Below are 24,031 nucleotides of genomic sequence, written 5' to 3'. Positions count from 1 at the left end.
CTGCTCTCTAGAATAATGAGGGTGTTGAAGGAGCTGGAAGATTGATGCAATTGACATGCCTTAGTCCTCAGCCCATGAGGTGGTGTAGGCAGGGCTGATTCTGCCCAGTTAGTAGGGAGTAGCAGTGAAATCCCAAACTCTTCTTCAGCCCCGCCAAAGGTGGGTGAAATAGGGTTGTGCCTTAACCCAAATAAGGCCTAATCTTTTCATTCTTACCTAGTTTTGCCAGGGTTACCCTGTTCTTTTCAAAGAGTTTAGGTGGATGTTGAAATATCCAAGTCCTTACAGGTAATAGAGATGAGGAAAGACTTAAAGTCGGCTAAGATACATTTTGGAGAATCTGACTTAGCACGTGTCCTTGGTAATTTAGGCTGGATTAAGGCTCTTCACACCTGAGTGCAGTGTCAGAGCCCCATCCTTACATGAAGTGAGTCTTGCCCCTTGGGCTTCAAACAGGTAAGCCAAAAGGTAACTCCAGTGAGCACATTCAACAAAGTGTGTCTCCTTAATGCTAGACAAATACAGACAGAGCAACTTAAGGATCGTACACAGCCTTTACCTCCCATATAGACTGAGAGCTCAGAAGCGGGCAATCTATTGTTCATCTTTATACTTAGAGCACCTGTCAGAGAGGAGGCCTTTCATACATGTTTGCAGGACAGATGTGCAAAGGAAGGACAGAAGCAAGCCTCTGGCAGCTCTTCTGCCAAGCAGAGTATCTGTCGTAAGTCATCGTTCCAGATATATCTCAGGCATTACGGTTCTAATGACTTTCTTCTTTGTCAACTATTAAGCCCATCTGTTGGGCCCCATATGTCTGCACAGCAAGTCTCCAGAGGAGGCTGACCCTGCCACGAAGCTTGCTGCGTAATCTGCACTGCATGCCTGCAAACCACTAGGCTAGGCAGGAAAGGGGAAGGGAAATCAGAAGGCAGTTAGTTAGGAGGATAATGTGCTCCCAGCCTCTTAAGCAGGTGTATTCCATTCTTTGCAGGTAAGAGTCTACGATCTCTCCAAATATGAGCATGGAACAGATGACGTGTTGATCTTGGCTACTGATGGACTCTGGGATGTTTTATCAAATGAAGAAGTGGCTGAAGCCATCACTCAGTTTCTTCCTAACTGTGACCCAGATGACCCTCACAGGTTTGTGCATTTCTCTGATGGTAGATTGTTCCTCAAGCCTTCCATAGTGTGACTGAAATAAATAATAATCATGCAATTTTCATCATTCGTGATTCATGTAGAGCTGATAAGGATGGTTTAGGAACCAAGCTGCGGAAGGGACTACTTTTTTTTTCTTTTTTTTTTTTCTTTTGAGAGGGCATCTCTCATATTTATTGATCATATGGTTGTTAACAATAAAATTCTGTATAGGGGACTCAATGCACAATCATTAATCGACCCCAAGCCTAATTCTCAACAGTCTCCAATCTTCTGAAGCATATCGAACAAGTTTTTACATGGTGAACAAGTTCTTACATAGTGAATAAGTTCTTACATGGTGAACAGCGCAAGGGTAGTCATCACAGAAACTTTTGGTTTTGATCACACATCATGAACTATAAACAATCAGGTCAAATATGATTATTCGTTTGATTTTTATACTTGATTTATATGTGAATCCCACATTTCTCCCTTACTATTATTATTATTATTATTATTATTATTTTTAATAAAATGCTGAAGTGGTAGGTAGATGCAAGATAAAGGTAGAAAACATAGTTTAGTGCTGTAAGAGGGCTAATGTAGATGATCAGGTCTGTGCCTATAGACTAAGTATTAATCCAAGCTAGACAAGGGCAACAAAACATCCACAGATGCAGAAGATTTCTCTCAGGACAGAGGGGGTGAGGTTCTAATCCTCCCCTCTGTTGGTCCCCAATTTCTCACCTGATGGCCTCCCTGCTACTGTGCCTGTCTTAGGTTGGGACTACTTTTTTTATTACAGGTACTTTCATAGCCAAATAAAAGTCCTTATGTTGAACCTAGATGCATGTGGTAAAGAATTTGATTCGTAAGTTATTTCAGCAGCATATGTTTCTCACATTCTTTCTTCCTTTCTTCCAAAATGGGAATAATACAATTTGTGATCCTCCTGATGAGACTAATAGCAAATGCTCCCAACACTGAATTCTATCCATTGGGAAATTGTTTCCTTTGAGAAACGTTGCGAAAGGAGAGAAAGATTAAAGTAAGCATTCCTTAATAGCATAATGGCAGTGTAAATATCATAAACCCTGGTTGACTGTCAGAAATAAACAAATCTCCTCAGGAGAAAGGGGCTGCTTTGACTTGAAACACAAGGAAACAAGTCACCATGAGTAAAAGTCAGCAGAAACAACAGACAGCAGAGTCGGGACTCCAAATATTTCACTCTTGAATTTATCAGTAAAAAAATACAAATATTTTTAAATGCTTCAGAAATGTTTTTAAGAGCACCAAAAATGTGAACAAGGGCAAGAGACTATAAAAATGATTGCACAGATTTTTAAAATAAGGAAATTGAACTTCTGGGGATGAAAAATATAAAAATAGGAATTAAAAATTCAGTGGATTGGATAGATTAGAGACAGTTGAAGAGAACAGCAATGAACTGAAGAATGTATCTGAATGATCCAGAATGTGGCTCAGCAAGACAAAGAGAAGGGAAAATACAAACTGAGATTAAGAGGCTAGGAAGATGACCTGAGATGCTCTAAATAAATTCCCAAAGGGAATACTACAGAAGCTAAGAAGAAAATGTTCCAGAATTGTTGAGTGATACTAAACTTAAGACCCACAAAGCCCAGTAAATCTTGAGCAGAAGAAAAAGAATATTATAAGTAGGTATCTCATAATGAAACTAAAGAACTTCAAACAAACAAAATATATTAAAAGCAGCCATAAAGAAAGACAAAACAGATAAATACAAATAGCATTTAAAACTGAAAGCTGACCTTTAAAAAATAGTAAGAGCCAAAAGATAATGGAGTTATATATTCATTTGGCTAAGCAAATAATAACTTTCATTAACATTAGTTTTTTTAACATATATAAAATAATTTTTATATGTAGTCAAAATGTCAGTAAAGAGGATGAAGTGAAGATGTTTTAAGGCAAAACCAAACGAGAAATTTTACTGCCAGCCAACGTCCTCTGAAGGAAATTCTAAAGGATGGATTATTACACTAGCATATTAATAAATATATAGTCAATTTAAACATATATTGACTTTATACAAATGTCTTAAGTGTGGTATTGAAAATGATAGAATTAAAATACTGAATAAAAATCGCATAATAAATTGTCAAGGGGGATAGTGACAAGCTAAAGCATGCTATAGTACTATTTGAAAAAGGTTAAAAGTGTTCAGACTTAAAATGTGTTTAAATGCCTAAGAAAATCACTGAAAGAATAGAGATTATAAGTTTCAAATTAGGCAAGGGAGAGAAAATCCACATGGAGTAAAAAAACAAAGTTCTAAACAATTTATAAATTATAATAAAAATTAGAAATTACTTAGGCTTAAATAAGAATACTACGTATCAAAACTTTAAAGGCTGAATTTTGAGCCATTTGTTTTTTTTTATTTTAATGAGCTATCCATAGATGAGGGTTCCACTCATCCCTGACCTGCCAGAAGTGACTACATCCCCTCCCTGTCGTAAGGTAACTTTTTCCAAAGCTCTCCTACTGTGTCACTAGGAACCCCTGCCCATGAGCTCAGGACTCCTGACCACAGGAAAAAAGAGACCCTTAGCCAGAGAGAAAGATTTTCTTAGAGTAGACCTTGAGGACTGACTTATGCTACTGGGCTAGTTCTGCCTCTGTCACCCACAGAAACATGTAAAAAGGAGTTCTTGTAACTTCAGGGTCCTAAGGGGCCTAAGGAACGGAGCTGTCTCCTTGTAGGCTGCATGTTCTTTTCCTGGATGCAGGCTCTGTGTAAACAGCTGTCCTCATCTTAAAGTTTTTAGGTCTGTGGTCCTTAGTTCAACAACAGCATCTAATTTAGAAAGTGCAAACAGCAGAATAAACACTGGAGAAGTAATGGAAGGAAAAATTAAAGATAAATAAAATAGAGAATATATATACAGTGAAAATAAATGATAAAACCAAAATTTATTCTTTAAAACAATTCACACATTATGGAAATGAAAAAAAAAAAACACACGCAATGAGATACCATCTCACACCCGTTAGGATGATAATTTTAAAGGGAAAGCAAAACAGAAAATAAGAAAATAACAAGTGTTAGTGGGAATGTGGAGAAATGTGACCCCATATGTATTACTGGTGAGAATGTACAATTTGTGGTTCCTCAAAAAATCGAACATGTAATTATTATATGATCCAACAACTCCCCTTCTGGGAATATACCCAAAAGAAATGAAAGCAAGGACTCAAGCAGGTATTTGTACACCTGTGTTTATAGCAGCATTATTCACAATAGTAAAATGGTAGAAGCCATCCAGGTGTCCATTGATGAATGAATGTGGTATAAGGAAAATGTGAATGAGGAAAACTGGAATATTAATCAGCCTTAAAAAGGAATGAGATTCTCATACATGCTACCAATGTATGTATTTCCTTCCATTACTTCTCCGGTGTTTATTCTGCTGTTTGCACTTTTCTAAAAAAGCCAGTCACAGAGGTGTATATGATTCCATTTATAGGAAGTATTAGAATAGTCAAATGTATAGAGACAGAGAGCAAAATGGTGGTTGCCAGGGGCTAGAGGGTGGGACAGTTAGTGTTTAGTGGGTACAGTTTCAGTTGGGAAGCTGAAAACGTTCTGGAGATAGAGTGGTGATGGTTGTACAACAGTGCGAATGTACTTAATGCCACAGAACTGTACACTTTCAAATGCAAAATTTTGTGTATATTTTATCACAAAAAAATAATTTACAAATAAAGAATCTTAAAAAACTAACAGTGGATAAACTTCCTATAAGATGAATTAAAAACAAGAGGCAGGGGGCAAATAAACAATATTAAGAATAAAAAAAGTAACAACTCAGATGTGGCAGCAACTAAATATAAGAACATATTATGAACATAAACATATCTTTAATAGGAACATTATAAAGACACTAATTCTCCCTAGATTGATCTTTAGATTTAGTACAATTATCAAAATTCCAGTGGAACTTTCATGGAACTTACTATCAACAGTAAGCTGATTCTAAGATGCATACAGAAGAGCAAAATGCCAAAGATATTTGTGACATTCTGTATGGGTCTTACTCTCCTAGATATTAAGACAAAATCAGAACAATTAAGACAGTGTAGAAAACATTAAAATTGGGTCATTCCTCCACACCGTACATTAAAATCAAGTCCAGGCAAATCAAGACTTAAGTGTAAAGGCAAATGAATACAACTTTTAGAAACAGCATCAGAGACTACCTTTGTGATCTTAGAGAAGGGATTTCTTAAACAAGATACAGAAAGCACAAAGACTGATAACCTTGACTACATTAAGATGAACACCTTTGGTTCTTCAAAAAACAATATAAGGCAGGTAAAATGACAAGCCATGAACGGAGAGAAGGTTTTTACAACTTGAATTACTAAAGAGGGATTCATATCTATGAAATAAAATGAACTCTCATGTATCTCAATGAAGAAAACTGGGCAAGAACCAAACAGTCATCACGCAAGAGAATTAATGGCCATTAAATATATTCTAAAAAACACTCGGCTTCAATAGTTAGAAAAGAATGAGTTAAAATCATTAGGAACAACTGCAGATGGATTTGTGATTTTGTAGAAAGACAAAGACTGCTTGGTGTACTTGGTCCGGTTGAGCATACGCATATCCTATGGCACAGAAGTCCCACTCCAGGGTTCCGCCCTAGAGCAGTGGTCCTGAAAGTGTGATTTGGGGGTCACATGACATCAGCATCATCTGAGAACTTGTTAGAAATGCAAGTTCTCAGGCCCCACCCCAAATCTCCCAAATAAAGCCCCTGTGGTAGGGTCCAGCAGTTTGTTTTAACAAAGCAGATAATTCTGATGCTGCTAAAATCTGAGTCATGCAAAAAGAGAGACACAGAATTGTTTTTATTACAAACACTGGAAGCAGCATACATGTCCAAGCATAGGAGGGATAAACAAAAATTAGAATACAGCTCAAAAAAAGGAATGAACCAAAGTGTGCTTATTAATGGGGAAGGATCTCAAAAACATAGTGTTAAGTTTAATAAGTCATAGAAGAATATACATATTATTATACTATTTATATAACAACACTATATCATTTAGAAATGCAGATTCTAAAACTATAACAAAAAGCAGAATCATTAATCTGGAATTCATGATAATACCTTGGGAGAGGCGGGGAGGAGCATGTGCTTGAGGAGCGGCCCACAGTGAGTTTCTGAGACACTGGTAATGTTCTGATCCTTCAGCTAGATGGCAGGTACTTGATTTTTTGGTCATGTTATTTTTTAACTGAATATATGTTTATTTAATCATTTGTATGTAAACTATGAGGAGCAGCGCAGTCTAGTAGTTAATAGCATGGAATCTGGTCACACTGCCTGTGTTCAAGTCCTGATTCTGCCACTTCTAAACTTGTGACCTGGAGGAATTTTTTTAGCCTCTCAGTGCCTCAGATTCCTCATCTGTAAAATGGGGGATCCCATTGTACCGACCTTATACATACATGTAGGGAAGTTCCTGGTGTATAGCGAGCACTAATAGGTGTTTGTTGTCTTTATTCTAAGTTTGTTGCTATTTTTTGTATGCTTCACATATTTCACAACGAAAAAATTCCTTCAGGAAAAAAAGAGGAAGCTAGACTGTCTTTCTCTTCCCAGAATTGTTTGGTATGATTTTGCTCAGGCACAAAGTAATTGGTGGTACTGTAATGAAAGACTTTTATTTGGATTTAAATGTATTTTTCTCCTGTTGAGCTTTTATATCCCACTTGTGAGCAGCATTCTCATGTTGATTCTCTATACTGTGATTTTTTTTTAAAAGACTTGCAAAGCCAGCTGACAAGCGTGAGTGGAAAGACACCCAACCCTTTCTTTTTCTCTCTCCAAGCTGGCTTAGTCTTGCTTACCAGCCCATCTCTCTCCATGGCAACAAATCTGCCCTCCAGGGAGCGGCAGCCGGTGGGCAGTGCTGTGGCTGGGCAGGTGCGTCAGGTCAGAACGGGCCCCTGGGTTTGTGAGGACTGCCCCCTACAGAAGCAAGGATCTGTATGGACCAAACCAGGCAGGAAAGGAAAAGGTTTTGAGTTTGCCTTTCAGGGAAGATGGCACACAAAAGCCTAAGGAGGAATCCTGAGTCAGATAAATGAATGTGTGAAAGGAAAAGTTAGAAGATGAGCACAGTTTTATTGGTAAGAAAGAGACTATCAGGCTGGAGATCAGAAAAATTCTGGTTGGTTTTTGAGATCTTAAGACAGTGGGACCTTACAGGCAAAGGTTTCTTCTTTGCCAGATAACTTCCATCAGAATTATTCATTTGGGAAATATTATTAAGGACCAATTTTATGAGCCAAGGGCCTGCTGGACACTAGAGAAGAATCTGTGAAGAATGCAGATCTGGTCTCTGCCCCACTGTTGTTCAAGCTCTGGAGGACGTTACAGCAGTGTAAGGGAGTTACAACGTGAGGGATTCCAGAGAGGAACCTGACCTAGAGCAAGGGGTATCCAAGAAGGCCTCCCACAGGAAAGGGTGTCTGAACTTAAACCTGAAGAATGCACAAGCAAGAGCCAGGCAGTGTGCGGATGGGGTGGAATTGAGTAGAAGAACATGGCATATTCAAGGAAGCCAGCAGTAGGGCTGACGGGGTTAGTGTGGAGTGCGGTCAGCAGATGAGGTGTGACAAGAAAACAGACCAGACTGTGTCAGTCCTTATGAACTCACAAGATTAAATGAATGTGCTAATTAGTTCTAGGAAAGGAAGTCTGTGATGATGGTATGGAATTTTGCATAATTCATTCATGCTGATCCATAATCAGAAAACATAACGTAAAATCTGATGGTAAAAACATAAGATACGGTTTGTTTCTCTACCCCTATGTGCTCCTGAGCAATTTAAGCCATATTGAGAAATCAGAAAACCTTTTTCAAACTCATGACTTAGGAATTGTGTGAAATGATGTTCTCTTTCATGTGTGACGTATTTGCACATATCTGTGTATAATTTGACAGGAGGTCACCGCACTCATGTCCCAGCTCAGTGTGTCTCCTCAGGTGGCCCAGGGAAGGCTCGGTCCCAAAATCCATGGCAGGGGGTGCCTGACGGCACCCTCCCCACTAGGAAACATTCTGACCTTGGCATAAAAACAGGAATCTGAGTGGAAGTCATCCAATAAGTTTTAGCCTAAGTCATAATTTCTGTGATGAAGAAAGACTCACTATAATTTCAGAGGCTCTATGAGCTTTTCCTCAGCCAGAAGGATTTATTTCTCCCCAAACGTAGTCCTGGACCACAGGTTTGCCTATTTAATCATGTGCATGAAGGGAAAGGAAGGTTCCTGGGTCAAAAACCATGGGCTGAACTTGGTCAGCTTGTTGTCTGATAGAAAACCAAAAAAGAAAGATGCGCTCCCACTGGGCCAGCCTGAGAGAGAGAAGGCAAGAAAGCAAGAGAGAACCACAAAATGCTTCTTCATTTGAGGTTTTGAATGGACCTGTTTTACTTTGAATTTTGCTGAGTTTGCCCAGTTCTGCTAGATACTTCACAGGACAGAAAAGGGCAGGGCTTTCGTCCTGTGACAGGCAGGAGTTTGGGGGTTTGCTCTTTAATTCCTTGGCTTTTATGTTACATGTAGGTTTTTTGTTTTTCTATTCCTCTGAGTGATAGCAATTCCTAACAAATTGCCAACATTGTCATCCTCTGATGGCATCCTTCCTAACAAGGAAATGTAAAATAGTATCTCTCCCTCCACAATGCATTATGAGGGAGGAGAAGATTAGCGTAAAGATGTGTCTGTGAAGTTCAGATCCACACAGCATCCTCTGGGGCGGAGGCGGCATGAAGATGAGCTGTAATGGCCACCGTGACCCTGGCCCCGCGCACCTTACTGAGCCCTTCTCTGTTTGAACTGCCTCCGTGAGGACACCAGAGACCGAGGAGGCTCTGTGGACAAGCCAGAATGAGTGTGGTGGGTGGTTTTGTTCTGTTTCGTTTATTCTCCTTTTTACTGGTGAATGCCCTGAAGGGTAGCAGGGCTGGCAGTTCTGTAAATCCTTTGTGGGGCCATGAAGTGAGCATGCACGGGAAATACAGCGAGCCCACCCTGCCGAGCCAGGTGGCTGGAGGTCATGGAGCTGGGCTGCACAACCTGTCATTCCCCGTAATTCCAGTAAGATTGTCTTTTGAGGCCTAAACTTCCTGCACAATTTGGAGAAGGTGCTCAGAGAAAGGCCTGGGAGGAGTTTTCTGGGGCAGAATACATGGGATTGACTATCTCCTCTGTAAGGCTGGGGGTTTAGTGGTGAGTCTCCTGGTATGAATATTCAAGATGGGGACACGTATGTAAACACTCTAAGATGCGTAATATTTTATCGGAAGGAATGCATTATTAATATTACTGAAAAGGGAGGGCATGGGCAGAGCCGAGAGGAACTGGGGCCAAAGAACCGTGAACCAAACGTGGAAACGTGGCGTGGATACACTTTCCAGATGCCCAGGCAAAACTTGGCAACACTTTGCCCAGTCCTTCATTTCCTGGACACCATGTGTTTGTAACTTGGACCCAACACCACTCCATCCCCTGCTGTGACATTCGGGCCTTGTTGTGAGGCATTTAGTTTTGAGGTACTGATAATCTGTAAACTCACAGAGCATTTCCCTAACGAGAGAAGCCTTCTCGATGGTCACACTTCAAATGTCGTTCTGCACATCTGAGCTGTCTGCAGCTCAGAGAACAGTGTGCCTTGATAAGAAAGAGATTAATCAGGGGAAAGTTAATAGTAAAACACCCACACCCACCAACATGGACAGCAGGATACTAATGCAGGTCTTCAATGCAGGTTTGTATTACCTTGATAATATGAAATTTATTTTGGCAAAAGACAAAGGTTCTTTTTACGAAATATTTCCATTGAGTTAGCTGAACTAATTTCTACTAGTGCCATATGGTTTTGAGAAACTATGCCTTGAATACAGAAAGGAAGGGTGCCCCCCACCCTGTATCAATTACAGGTTTTAAGAACAAATTTTTTGTGTTTGGAAACTAGACAAAATCTGCATTTGTGTTTCTTTTGCAGCGTTTAGCATATTCTGGTCCCCAGGAATTAGGAAACGGGCCTGTGAGTGTCCGGTGGCCAGGCCCACCTTTCTTCCCCCAATGTTGTTTGTGTGGCCATTGGAACAGATCTTGTGGCCACTTGAGTTAGAACATCAGGGCATTTTAAATGACTTGCCAGAGAAGATGAAGAAGGAAGTGGTCTGTCGTGACCCTCATACTGAAATGTTGCTGTTGGAATATGAACTAAAATAAAAGATATGAACTCACCATCTAGGAAGCCAGGGAGCCAGTGCCAGGGGCAGAGAGGTGGACAAGGCCTGGCAGGCACTGCCACCCTCCCCTCATGGGGTGGGCAGCTGTCCCCAGGCTGGGGCTTTGTCCCTGCTGGTTGTAGAGAGCAGCTGTCATTCCAGTGTCTCAGGGAATTCCACCTGAGTGGAGTCCCCACACCCTGGATGGGACAGAAGCTGGCATCAGTGGCTCCAGAACAAGACAAGGGACACGTGTGGCTCAGCTCCCAGCAGTGAACCTAAGACATGCCTCCCCACCCCCCAACTCCCCAGGATGAGCTGCCCAGTTCTGAGCACAACAAAGAGCTCTTTCCAAGCCACCCCTCACCCCCACCCACCCAGTCACCACAGCCCCTTGCCAATGTCCCAAAGCTTGGGAGAGCTTTTCTCTTCTTAAATCTCAGAGACCTGCTCAGAATGCAAAGAGGATTCGCCCTCTGGTTCCCATCACACTCTGTTACTGCGGGGCATTGGCAGATGGAGGCAGCCTTTTATATGCAAATATTTGGAACCCATTAATTCCCCAGTTCCTGCCACCTACCTCCCTCTTGTAAGACCCTCGTTTGTACCATCCAAATGGCAAATAGAAGTTTGCACCCAAGTAGGACTATTAAAGACTTTAAGGCATGGTTATAGCCTGAAGCCTGAAATGAGCTTATTTTTGACACTCCAGTGCTGATACAGACGTGGTCTTGTGGGAAACACTCTACCAGAGGTGGTTGACTTAAAGCAGAACTCTTGGGGAAGAGAAAGGCATTTTATGTCTAATGAGGAAAATGCTAGCTTACATTTATTGACCTCTGGCCAAGTACTGGGCACTGTGCTGAATGCTTTATGGAAGAATCTAATTTATTCTTTGCAGAAGCCTTTCAGGTCTGCACTATCATTATTCCAGATTTACAGGAAAGAAAAGAGGGGCTCCAAGAGGGTCAGGAATCTTTCCAGAGCCACCCATCTGGGAGGTGGCAAAGCCAGGATTGGACCCTAGGCACTGCACACCCACACCCTGAGCCCTTTTACACTCCACTGAAGAGGTGAAAGAACTCAGAGCTGCCACAGAAATGACAAGGACAACAGAGACAATTAAGGATTTATCGGTCTCCTTCCAGCCTGGTGTAAAAAGAGCTTCTGGCCTTCCCTTAGTTCTTCAGCCCCTCTTCTTTTTTTATTTTCCTCCCCTCCCCTGCTGTGTTTTCTCTGCTCCCTCCCCCTCGGAGCTGGGGCAAGCCTCTGAGCCCAGCCCAGCCCTGTGAAGTGTGCCAAGTCAGATTCCTCCCCAGAAGCCATTTCTTTCAGCAGAGCTTTGCTGATCAATATTGAAAGCTTCAGCCAGAGAAGAAAAATGTTCTTAAAATACAAAACTTGTCTCCCAGGGAGACTCTTCATAGGAGAGGCTGAGTACTTCAGACCACTGCGGCAGCCGCCTAATGCGGCCTGGCCAAGCATCCTGAATTAGCCATTCAGTAATGGCCCCGTGGGTGCTCCACATCCACCTCCAGATTGCCCGGCTCATCAGCAGCCTGCTTGTCACAGAATCCACTTCCCCTTCCCTGTCTTCAGCTGCACCATGTTCTCTTTTGCTACCCCCTGTATATTTTAGGCTTATATTTCAAGTTTTGACTCAGATTTGCTCCTGCCACTCCCTGTACCCCTCAGTCTGTGGCTCATATGTCCTTGTGTTGAGCCTCAATACCAAGATGAGTAGAGCACCCTCTTTACTGCCTCATGAAACAGTTTCTCTCACTGTCATCAAACCAGACAGCCCTGTCAGGTAGAAACTGGAGGAGGACAAAATGGGAGAGAAGAAGAGCAGTTCCTTCCCTCCAGAGAAAGTTGGTTTCTTTCCATTCTAGTCTTGCAGTAAAGCAGTCTTACTGATGTTTTTCTGCCCAGACAGGTTCGCTCTTGAATACAGATGCTAATGAGCTCTGAAATGGACACCTAGCTGAACACCAGAGCTGGGACAAAGTACCTTCTCCCAGGTTCCTGGGGTTATATCGTGTTATCAGTTTATGAGGAAAGCTCCCTGCAAGTGGCCACATTTTACCTGACCACTGTTTCTGACTCCATTGCAATACTGGGTCTCCTGTAGCATGCAGGAAATGTCAGGAAACTGGTCCTGGTGTTCAACTGCCTTGTTACATGACTGAATGAAGCATCTAATCAGTCCCCTTCAGCTGTTCACACAGACTGCCTTTTTACAGGGGTTATCACATTCCCTAGAGAAGCCTGGCAAAGAAAAGTCAAGTGGAGGAATCTGAGCTCCTAGCAGAGTGGTGGAAAAAATGGTTCCAGGCATCCTCCCTAAGCCTCCTGCCCAGGTTACTGCCTGCCTGCCTTCCTAAAGCACATGGATGATGGCAAGAACCTGAAGACACTGAGGTTCTGTGAGGAGAGGAAATGGTTGGGCAGGCCCATCACGTGGGAGAACTATGAAGCTAAGTCGTACACTGCTCCTGTGGTATGGGAATCCTAAACCCCAAGAAATTAATGTAAAATATGATCTAGAATTGGAATCCCATAGTGTATCCTAGTAAAGACAAATTCTAAAACTCTCAGTAGATAACCCAGGCACACAGTAAGCAGCCCCACTGAAGAGAAGCCTACATCTTAACTTCAAACCTATCATGAAAAGAAAAACTAAACACAGTAGAGCATTCCCTCTGGTTCTCAGAAAAAAACCCAATTGAACAGGTTAAGAGAAAGTTAAAATATGTATAAATAGAACTGTAAGGTAAGAAGAGGTAGATCTAGAAAAGAGCCAAACAGGAACTCACAATGGTAAAAAAAAAAATATGTCACTGAATGGATCGCATAGCAAACTGCAAATGCAGAAACTAATGGATTTAAAGATATCACAGAGAGAGAAAAAAGAAAACAAGAAAGAAGTTGAAATCTCAAGGTGAAATGAGGAGGTCTAATAGGAGAAAATATAAAATTAAGGAGACAGTATAAGAATAAGATGAGAACCAGGATCAAAACTTCACAGTTGAGAAATAAGAATCAAATATCATCTCATTTTGAAAGAGTAAAACTAATTCCCAACCTTGGTAAATAAAAAGGTATCCTCATTGTTATGTCTCTGTGGAACTTTATACACAGCAGCAGAACAACACAAATTTTAAAAGCTACCAGTGAGAAAAGGCATTTCCTTATAAAGAGTTCTCAACAAGAGAAGTCAGAATGAATCGAATATTATCTCTAAACTGCTGAGGGAAAATAACAGTCAATCTAGAATTCTATACCCAAAAAAGCTATTATCCATAATCAGTGGCAAAAATAAAGATTTCTGTGGCCCAAAACCTGGGTGAGTCTATTCCTTGTGGGCCATTGTTAAAAGAACTACTAAAAAATGTACTTCAAAAGAAGGAAATCAGATGCAGATGGCAGGAATGGAGTTCCAAAAACCAAGAAGTTTGTATGTTGGTTTATTTGCATAAGCATAGATCACAAATGTTAATAATGACTAGGAGAGCCTTAAAAACAAATTAAGATACTAGGCAGTAACATGAAAGAGGAAGGAAGGTATTCTACCCTTTTTATTTCCCAGAGGAGGACAAAAATATTGTATAACTAAATATTTAAAACTTAAGCATAATTGCTAAAAGAACAACAATTACTGCATCTAAACCAGTTGACGGAGGAAAAGGCATTAAAAGGTATCAACCTGACAAAGAAAAAGAATAGAAGAAAGAAAAATAATAAACAGAAAATACAGAAAAAGTTATATATATGTATGTATGTATGTATGTATGTATTTGGATGGTGGTAAAAATAAGTTCAGATAAATCCATTTTTACCAAAGAAGAAAAAAAATTCAAGACACGTGTTAATAACTATGAGATTAGGTTTTAATTAGCCATGTGCTATTAATGAAATACACTTAAAATAATATGAAATTTTAAAGTCCTACTGTGCCTTGTGGATTTTATCATATTAGTGTATGAAGGTGGCATTTGAAATGACTATGATTTCTTGCCTAAGAGATCAGGAGGTGGATATATAGTATTACCTAAGGATGCTAGATGGGGAAGTCCCACCTTGGAAGCGAAAATAAGTTAACATTTACTGACTTCATCCTAAGTCTTAACTGGGCCTACCAAGGAAATGAAGAAGGTGCATCAGAGAGAACTTGTGCCATGTGTCATGGAAGCCAAAGGCATAAGAGGAGAAAGTGGAAATGTGTAGTGTGGAAGCTCCCAAAACAGGAGGATTCAAGAAGAAAAGACAGGAGATGTTAGAGAGAAAGAGGATGGTCAAGCAGTGTCTGTGTGGAGAAAGTTTGAGCAGATTGAATACTGAGATGAAGCTTTTTGGTCAAGATGTAAGGGGCCTGATCAGTAAGCCTACTGGGAAGAGATTAAGGAAGAAAAAGGGAAGATAACATAGAGGTTATCTAATGTATGTGAGGAAGGAAAAAGGGATTTCTCCCAGGAAGTTTAGCAACTAAAGGAAGACAGAATGGATGGTAAAGAGCAATGCAGGCTTATGGAAAGTTATCTTGGAATAGGTACTAACCATCTTTTAAGAATAAAACCTTAATTATCCAGAGCCCTTGAGGAAAATGAGTTTCTAGGTGACCTAATGCTGACCATTCTTAAATACTCAAAGTCAACAGCAATAGCATTTTCTGGGTGGTCTCTTGCCTTGAACAATGGATGATACTCTTTTGTGACTTGAAGAAAACCAGTTAGACGTTGTTTAACCTTGTCTTGCTGTCTCAAATCCTTGCCCCATGACTGTAGGACCTGTTGAGGGCTATGCCTCCAGACTAGCCAGAGAGCACTCATGAGTTCTTTCACTGTTTTTTGTCATCTTTGAGTATCTTTTTCTTTCTTTCTTTTTTTATTGTTAGCCATCTTTTCTCATAACTAGCCATAATTTTCTATGTCTGGTCTGCTCATGAGCTGGGTCAAGGTGTGTTCAGCCCTCACAGATTGATCTGCTCTGTGTATTGACTCAGCCAGGTTTCTGAACTTGACAGGCTAAGGTCCAGACCCTGGTCAAACCAGGGCAATAAACTTTACCCTGACCTTGCCAGGGGCCTTTCCCTGTGTGGCTGTGTCTCAGTACACAATTTGATGTAAAACCAAGAGTATCTTGGTGTGAGCATCTGAGAGGCTCTTTCTGAGTATAGTATCTGAGCCAGAGTATGTGAATCAGGGGACACTGATTTGGCTCTTTCACCAAAGGCCTCTGAGTCTTTTCTGTTTATTAACCCATTTCATCAGGAGACCCCTCAGAGAGGACTAACTGGCTGAATCTTCCCTCAAATGTAACTTAGAGATTTCTCTATCAAAACTGGTGATTTTCCCAATACAGATAGAAAAAGAGGGTGTCTCTCCCACCCACCTACCACCCATGCCCTAAAAGGAAAGGCATTTATTTTGTATTAACTGAAACGGCTGCTTCTCTGCTACCTATAGTGTATGCTACACTGCTCTCTGCTACCTGGGCTATACGAGTAGACCTGGGAGCTTAACAATCCTGAGATCATTTGCTACAGACCTTGGTCCAAATAATATAACAGTGGGGCTAGGTGCAGGTTTCTTTTACCATGAGAGACATTAAATTCATCAGGGTGTTCTGAATTTCATAACTCTTGAGCTCTGAAGGCAAGGTGGAGACATTCCAGGTAGGGCAAGGCCACTAGTAATATCAGAGTAGTTTGTTATTAAAAATCCACAGGCTGGCTTCCAAGAGGCCTTCCTGATAGGGTGACATTTATTATCTTGGTGATTTACCAGAGTCCAGCTTTTAGCTTTTCAGGTCAGAAACTGTTTTAATCAACATACAAAGAGCAGATTCATTATCAGAGCTGGGCTCACCTTAACCAAGCTTATAAGACTGATCTGCAAATCAAAATGCCACTTGACATTTATATGGAGAAATACAACTGGTATCTTAAAATACAAATGACTAGCTCATTCTTTCCTTGTAGGCAGACTTACATAGGGAGGCAGATCATAATCAGATCATTATTTGGCGAACATGAAATCAAAATAAAGGTGAATCATGTTTAATGGTATAGGCTAAGAGAGTAATAAATGCAGTCCTACCAGTGGAGCTCAATTTCTTTGGAGTCTGTCAGCTAAGATTCTCTCTGCCCTAATCTGAACTTGGATAGATGCCTGCCAATATACTGTCTCATTTTCTTATGCCTCAAGGCTAACCCAAATCACCCAAATCAAGTCACCCAAACACCTCCCCCATTAAGTCTTTCCCTAGATGTTCTTATGTCCCATCAGCTTGCAGTATAGCCATTCTTTTTCCTTATGTCTATAGTTTAAATCTCCATGAGCAATCTTTTTTCAAATTCTTGGGTAAGCTCTCACTGCATTTTTAATTGGGGAACAGGAGGAGGAGGTGGCACTGGAAAGGGTAGGTGGAGCTGCTCGTCCAAGGTTTATAGGTCATTTATCAAAACAACCTCCACATTTTTACTCTATTCCTAGGCTACATGTACTACTATTAGTATTTTTCTTTAAGTCAACTTTTTAAAAACAAATGTAAGTGAGGAATGCGGCCCTAAAAATAAACATAGTGTAAACAAAAGCTCTTAGTTTTCCCATGTACTTTTTTAGCTAGACACAGCCATGTAAAGCTCTGAGTCTGAGCAGGTTCCTGTTACAGATACAGTCAGACCAAACTGAGACTCTTTCCCTGACATCATTAAAAACATCAGAAGAGGAAGAGCAATGGAACAATGTAGGAGGTTATCTAATGTATGTGGGACCTTGTCCATCATCACCTAAAAAAAAATCTCATATTAGGCATCCCACATTTTGGGAAAAGATGATCTAGGCTTTTGAGACCTTAAGACTATTTGAAAGCTATTTACATGGCGGTAGTGATGCCTCCTGCCCCCGGTTCTGCCTGATGACGCGCTCACGGCCTCTCCTGCTTCTCCCCGCACAGGTACACACTGTCAGCTCAGGACCTGGTGATGCGAGCCCGCGGTGTCCTGAAAGACAGAGGATGGCGGATATCAAATGACCGGCTGGGCTCAGGAGACGACATTTCCGTATATGTCATTCCTTTAGTACATGGAAACAAACTGTCGTGAAAACGGCCCAGGGGGCTGGGAGGACGAGGGGGAGAGAGCCGGGCGCCTCTTGGCAGGGCGGGCCTGAGAGGTGCCCCTGCAGGGTTCCTCGTGACACCGCCTCCTCCCAGCCCGCGGGGAGCTGGCTGCCAGAGTCGGTGCACTTGGGGCAGACCGAGGGTTTCAGTTTCCTCTTTAGTAACAGGTCTGGGTACTCAACAAGAGCCAAACAGAAAGGCCACTGCTGAATGTTGTGTTCACTTTGGTTCCCTCAGTAGGCCTCCGAGGGGCTGTTGCCTGTTGGGGGCACATACATCGTATTTCTTTTCTCTGGAGTAGGCGTGGCAGCTGTTTCAGGGTGACTGGCAGAAGACTCTTCAGCCTATTGGGCTGCCGGGTTCTGCACAGGTGAGAAGGGCTGCGTCGGGGATCATGCCCTGAGGGTGAGCGCCCACCTTCTAGCAAGGCCTGAGATGTATTTTGGGAAGTGTTCTCTGTGTGTGTCTTACTCTCTTCAGGCACTGGTGGAGTGAGGCAGGCGTTGTTCTTTCTCTTGATATTCCTTGAATCTGAATTACTTCTCTTCCCTATAGTAAGCCTGGGACTTCCCGCTGCTCGCTGAGGAATCTGTATTGAAGTCCGGGTGTGGGGAGAGGGGGGCCTCTGAGAGCCGTTCCCTGGCTGACAGAGTGCTGTATCTGTTGTGTAACAATTTGTTCCTGAGTTGCATTTTCTCACCAGATCAGTGTGCTTTCATGAAAATGTGGATGTTTCTTTGGACCAAGAGGTCCTCTGTTGTTTTCAAGGGTCCCAGTGTTGTGGTTTGAGGTTTCTATGGGAGTCTGGGTTTTCATTTCTGGAATGGCTGGCCCTCTTCCACACGCTGTGCCATAGGGACACCAACGTAAAGCGGTATTTAATGGAGCAGAATAGCAAATTCCCAGTATCACTCAGTTCACCATACATCATTTCAAGACCATTCCTTCACTTTGGCTCTGACTGTCCCCAAGCCCACTTCAAATCACGTGTGTCAGAGTTCTGTCCAGGACAGCAGTCCTGTCCTGTTTTCTCCATCGGTGGGCAAAGCCCATTCAGAATGGCTGATTGACACAAGTAAACTTGAACTGGGTTGTCTGGTCATTCTCATGATCTGGCCCCATTCCTTCTTCACGGCATCAGCCCCAGCCACCCAGCAGCTGAGACCGCTGTACTCACTGTAGCACCACCTCTGAGTATTCGTCACAAGCAGCAGACGCCAGATGCACCTGCTGCTTCCTCTGCCAGGAGGAACTACAAATACACTTTTAGAAATCACTGTTATCTCTTAGGCAGATAACAGTTCTGCACTGGGGGACCTGATGGAGCAATGTCCAGTTACCAAGTCTTCTCAGACCTCCTGCAGGATCATCACCATTTTGACAACTTTGTGTAATTAAAACATTCTTCCCATTCAGCAATGAAAAGGTCACTGGTGTGATCCCCAAACATGCTGGAGAGCCAATCCCACTTCTCATGTTTGTTTGAATCCCTTCCCTAGAAGAGAAGAGAGGAACCTTTCCTCTGGGATAATCACCTGCATTTCTGGAGTTGTAGGTACTTTCTTAGGGAAGGCCTGGAGCCTTCCTACTCAGGAAGAATTCACTCCCCAGTGTGGAAACAATGCCCTGTCTGCCAGGTGAAGCACCATGGGAATTCACCCACTAGGTGTTTGCCAAAATGTTGTCTGGGAAAACTGGACAACTACGTTGTCATCCTCAGCTGACAGCAGCCCTTCTCCAGTAAATCTTAGCTGCCTCAGACATCTCTGTGGGGAGATGTTTGTGGTAAACCATTTGCTTCTCTGGTAGAGTATGATGCTATGGGAAAACACGCAGCCATCCTACAACAGTGTGGTCTACTTTCCGTTTCTGTCCTGACTCTCAAAGTCACATGCAAATTGGAAACTTGAGAAAGTTTGAGGACTTAGAGCCCCCCTCCTTGGGAAGCTGTCCTCATGTGCAGTCATGTCTTCCCTGTGTTCCTGTTGCCTTTCATTTCCTTTTGTTTGTGGGCTTCTGTCTGGGCCCTACCATGAGCTTCCCTAGTTTCATCTGAGCCACCTGAGTCACAGTTTGGGTGTAGATAGGTAGGTGTCGTGATAACCTTGTAATTAATTCACCAATTCATTTGTTGCCAAGGACTGTCTCAGGAAAAACTCTGGAACCCCCTTTATTCAGTGTATCCTAAAGTCTTGGGCATTTTGTCGTACTGGTTGTAGTTAGAAAGTTATCCAGGGATTCTTCTCATAAACCCCCTTGGGTGGAAAGATCTCAGCAGCACGCTGAAGCCATGTTCTGTTCGGGGATAGGAAGAAAGCTACAAATGAGGTAAATAAATCAAGTGTGGAGAAAATGACTTGTTCGTGCCCATAGCAGATCTCCCCAGCACTGACACTGCTCTGTGAATTGAGCTTATTGGCTTTGGCCTTATTTTTCACCCAGGCACCATGTCACCCCATCCCAGAGCAGTACCTGTCTGCATAACAGGTCAGCCTGCAGAGCACTCTTGGGAAGGTCAAAGGCAACACAAGATCCTGCAGAACATATTTATATGTGGTTCTGAAATCTTATGGATCTGACTTTAATAGCCAAATCTGCTGGTCCAAATAGCCTCTGAGGAAGTCTTGCTTAAGAAAAACCTTTTGACTCCCTAGTCGAGTCTTCATGGTTGCCTTGGGGCAGGGAGCAGGGGCACGGGGTGGCCACCTCCTCTAATGAAAGGCTCTTTCACTTCTGCATCTTTGTTGGGTTGGTGCCTGCTCTTCAAAATATGTGGTGACACCCTTTTCCTTAAAGAGAGCAAATGTATGCTCCATCCACACTGTGCAGCATTTTGCCGAGCAACAACCAAACCTTTGTTCTCCTAACGCCTGAAATCAGAGCAGTGCCACTGGTCAGAGGGGAGGGTGTGTTCTGGGGTGCGGGGCTTACCCAGCTGCTGTTTCTTGGGGGGGAAGGTAGAGTGACCATCAGACTAGGCTGGGTACTCAAGCCATCTAACAGAAAAAAGCTCTCCCCAAAAATGGGAATTTGAGCTGTTTTCCACAGTACAGCTTTGGGGAATTTGGAGTGTTTGATTTTTTTAATTCCTAGCAACTTACCTCCAAGGGGCTGTGTGAAGTGTGCTGTGCTCACACTCTTCTTACTCTTCTAAGTATTCGTTTACTTATTGGGAAGAATAGAGCTGTAGGTATATGCTGGTGGGCAGAGATGAGAGTCCTGTACCCAGACTGGGCCTCAGATCTCAGCCTTCGGCCAGGGTTTCCAGTTTACCAAGCACGCCAGCCTGAAACACTTGGGGAAAAAATCTACATCTTTAAAGTTGATTCTCCTCTTGATCTCACCTCTTCCTTCATCTGCCAATCACCTTTATTTACAAGGCTACAAGTGGTCAGTCATTTTCGTTGCACCAGTTTGAGGCTCTAACCATTCCTAAGTAACCCAGCAGCTCCACTGTTTGCAGAGTGAATGTTAAGCTTTTATGAGATTCTATTTTCAGGAAGTTAGTGCTGGGACACTTGGAGGAAGCAGTAAGAGTCATTGTGAAAAGAACAAGTCATTGTCTGACCCTAAAGGTCACTAGATCTAAGAAAACAGTAAAACAGAATCTGGCAACAGGACAGAATTTCATGTAGGGAACTTGGGTTTTTGAGGACTTAAAATTGCAGAGAAAGGTTGCAGCCTGCACACCACAGCCCACCTTACTCCGTGAGCCTTCGTCGTGTGGGTGGTGCGGCTAATGTGTGGACACTGGGATCTTCCGACACTACACAGGCAGCCCGCCTGCCTCCAGTGCGAGCACCACCACAGCTCTTGTCAGCTCAGAGTGCCGGTCTGGGCCGTGCTGCTCTTTCTGATGAATGAAGTGATCTGTGTAAAATAGCTTCAATTTTTCCTCTGTGTCGTAGATGAAGTATTCTTCATGTAGCAACCAGGCAGTGACCACTGAGGCCATAGATGTGCTGTTATTTTCTATGTGATGTACTTAAAGGAGAACCTTGCGTCTTCCACTCTTCCATTTCTCCATAGTACTTTGTTTGTCTGGGGAGTCCTGGGGTTACTCTTTTACTCCTGTTTTGCCTCCATTTTCTTTGTTCCCTCTGGAGACCTGGGGAGGCCCACAGTGGAGATCATTTGTAAGGAATATATTATGGTCTGGGTTTCCAAAAATATCCTACAAACAGTGAATGAGAGGAATCTGCCTGAAAATGGTCTTGGAACCATGTACCTTTATGCTTTGTGATTGTAAAATGTTGACTTTTGTAGCCCCAAAATGAAAACTCAGTAAAGGGGATCTATTTTGTGTGTTTTGAAACTTAGGTGCAATGTTCCCTGGGAAAAGCTAAAGAAATGTATATGCTCAATGACATTTTAAAATAAAATATTATATATATATATATGTATATATAGGACACCTTTCAAAACTTTTTTGTGTCATTTCTTTTTAATTCACTATGAAATTTCTTTCTGTCAGGTAATGGAATGCTATGAGAGCATCATGGCCTAATGTGGAGTTGTCAGCTGTGAACAGACCAAAAGAGAATCAAAAGGGAATGGAGGCTAAGGCTATAAATCTTCACAGGGGTAGCAATAAAGGCTATCTGCATTTCAGCAATGTCTCTAGAAGAATTACCCTGGCTGTCACCCCATGAGTATTTGTTGTTTTTTTTTAATTGAGGTAAAATTGGCATATAAGTTTCAGGGGTGTGACAATGATTCTGTATTTATATATATTGCAAAATGATCACAATAACTAATTAAAATCCATCACATACAGTTCATTTTTTTTCTTGTGAGAAGAAAAAGATTTACTCTTAGCAACTTTCGGATACGCAATACAATATTATTAACTATATTTATTCACCATGCTGTACATTATTTATTTTATAATTGGAAATTTATACCTTTTGACCTTCACCCTTCATCTCTTGCAACCACTATGTCTCTGTTTCTATGAATTCATTTAAAATGTTAATTTTTTTAGATTCCACATATAAGTGAGAAGATACAGTATTTGTATTCCTCTGACTTATTTTACTTAGCATAATGCCCTCAAGATCTATCCATGTTGCAGCAAATGGTAAGATTTCATTTGTTTTTATGCCTAAAGAATATTCCAGTGTGTGTGTGTGTGTGTGTGTGTGTGTGTGTGTGTGTGTGTGTTTCCTGCATTATCCATTCTTTTGTTAGTGGACACTTGGGTTGTTTCCATATCTTCGCTATTGTAAATAATGCTGCAATGACCACAAAGGCACATGTATCTTTTTGAGTTAGTATTTGTGTTTTCTTCAGATAAATACCCAGAAGTGGAATTGCTGGATCATATGGTAGTTCCTATTTTAATATTTAATATTTCTCATTAATATTCTCATCCATTGATCTATGTCTGTTTTTATGTCAATAATATTAACTGTTTTGATCACTGTAGTTTGTAATATAGTTTGAAATCAGGAAATGTGATGCCTCTCCAGCTTTGTTATTTTTTTTCAAAATTGCTTTGGCCATTTGGGGTTTTTTGTGATTCCATAAAAGTTTAGGATTGTTTGTTCAATTTCTGTGAAAAGTGCCATTGGAATTTTGATAGGGATTGTAATAAATCTGTACATTGCTTTATGTCATATGTACATTTTAACAATATTCTTCCAATTCTTGAGCACAGACTATCTTTCCATTTATTTGTATTTCTCCAATTTCTTTTATCAGCGTCTTACAGTATTCAGTGTACAGGTCTTTTACATCCTTGGTTAGATTTATACCTGGGAATATTACTATTTTTGATCCAATTATAAACAGGATTTTCTTAATTTCTCTTTCTAATAGTTCCATTATCAGTGTATAGAAATGCAACAGATTTCCATATATTGATTTTGTATATCCTGCAACTTTACTAAAGTCATTTATTTTAACAGTTTTTTAGTGGAGTCTTTAGGGCTTTTTATAAAGCCTTATCATAATATCAAATCATCTGAAAATAGTGAGTTGTACTTCTTCCTTTCCAGTTTGGATGCCTTTTATTTTCTTTTCTTGCCTAACTGCTCTGACTGGGATTTCAAATACTATGTTGATAGAAGTGGCAAGAGTAAGGATCCTTGTCTTATTTGCAGTCTTAGAGGAAAAGCTTTGAGCTTTTCATCATTGAGTATGATGTTAGCTGTGGGCTTATCATATATGACCTTTATTATGTTGAGAGTTTTTGTCATAAATGGATGTTGAATTTTCTCAAATGTGTTTTCTACATCTGTTATGATGATTAAATGATTTTTATCCTCCATTTTGTTAATGTATTGTATTATAATACACTGATTGATTTGTGGCTGCTGATCCATTCTTGCATCCCAGGAATAAATACCACTTGATCTCCATGCATGATCTTTTTAATGTATTGTTGAATTCAGTTTGCTACTATTTTTTTGAGGATTTTTGCATCTATGTTCATCAGGGATATTGGTTTGTAACTTC

General features: G+C 41.4%; 1 protein-coding gene across 2 annotated transcripts in view; it reads left to right on the top strand.

Annotated features, from left to right (window-relative positions):
* Positions 1-22,697, top strand: part of PPM1H (protein phosphatase, Mg2+/Mn2+ dependent 1H) — a 275,244-nt gene extending 252,547 nt beyond the window's left edge. The window contains exons 9-11 of one of the 2 annotated variants that reach the window (XR_008992059.1): positions 995-1,146; positions 17,408-17,977; positions 22,047-22,697. Coding sequence is in view for 1 of the 2 variants with exons in the window: in XM_036894875.2 (XP_036750770.2) it covers positions 995-1,146; positions 17,408-17,555 (300 nt within the window). In the remaining variant the exon portion in view is untranslated. Of the gene's footprint in view, positions 1-994; positions 1,147-17,407; positions 21,972-22,046 lie in introns of those variants that run through there. The other variant, XM_036894875.2, reaches the window with a different exon arrangement.
* The last annotated feature ends 1,334 nt before the right edge of the window (positions 22,698-24,031 follow it).

The sequence above is a fragment of the Manis pentadactyla genome, chromosome 10 (assembly GCF_030020395.1).
Source record: "Manis pentadactyla isolate mManPen7 chromosome 10, mManPen7.hap1, whole genome shotgun sequence".
Taxonomy (NCBI): Eukaryota; Metazoa; Chordata; class Mammalia; order Pholidota; family Manidae; genus Manis; species Manis pentadactyla.
The sequence above is the reverse complement of the archived record's forward strand: the minus strand, read 5'-3'. Positions and strand labels throughout refer to the sequence as shown.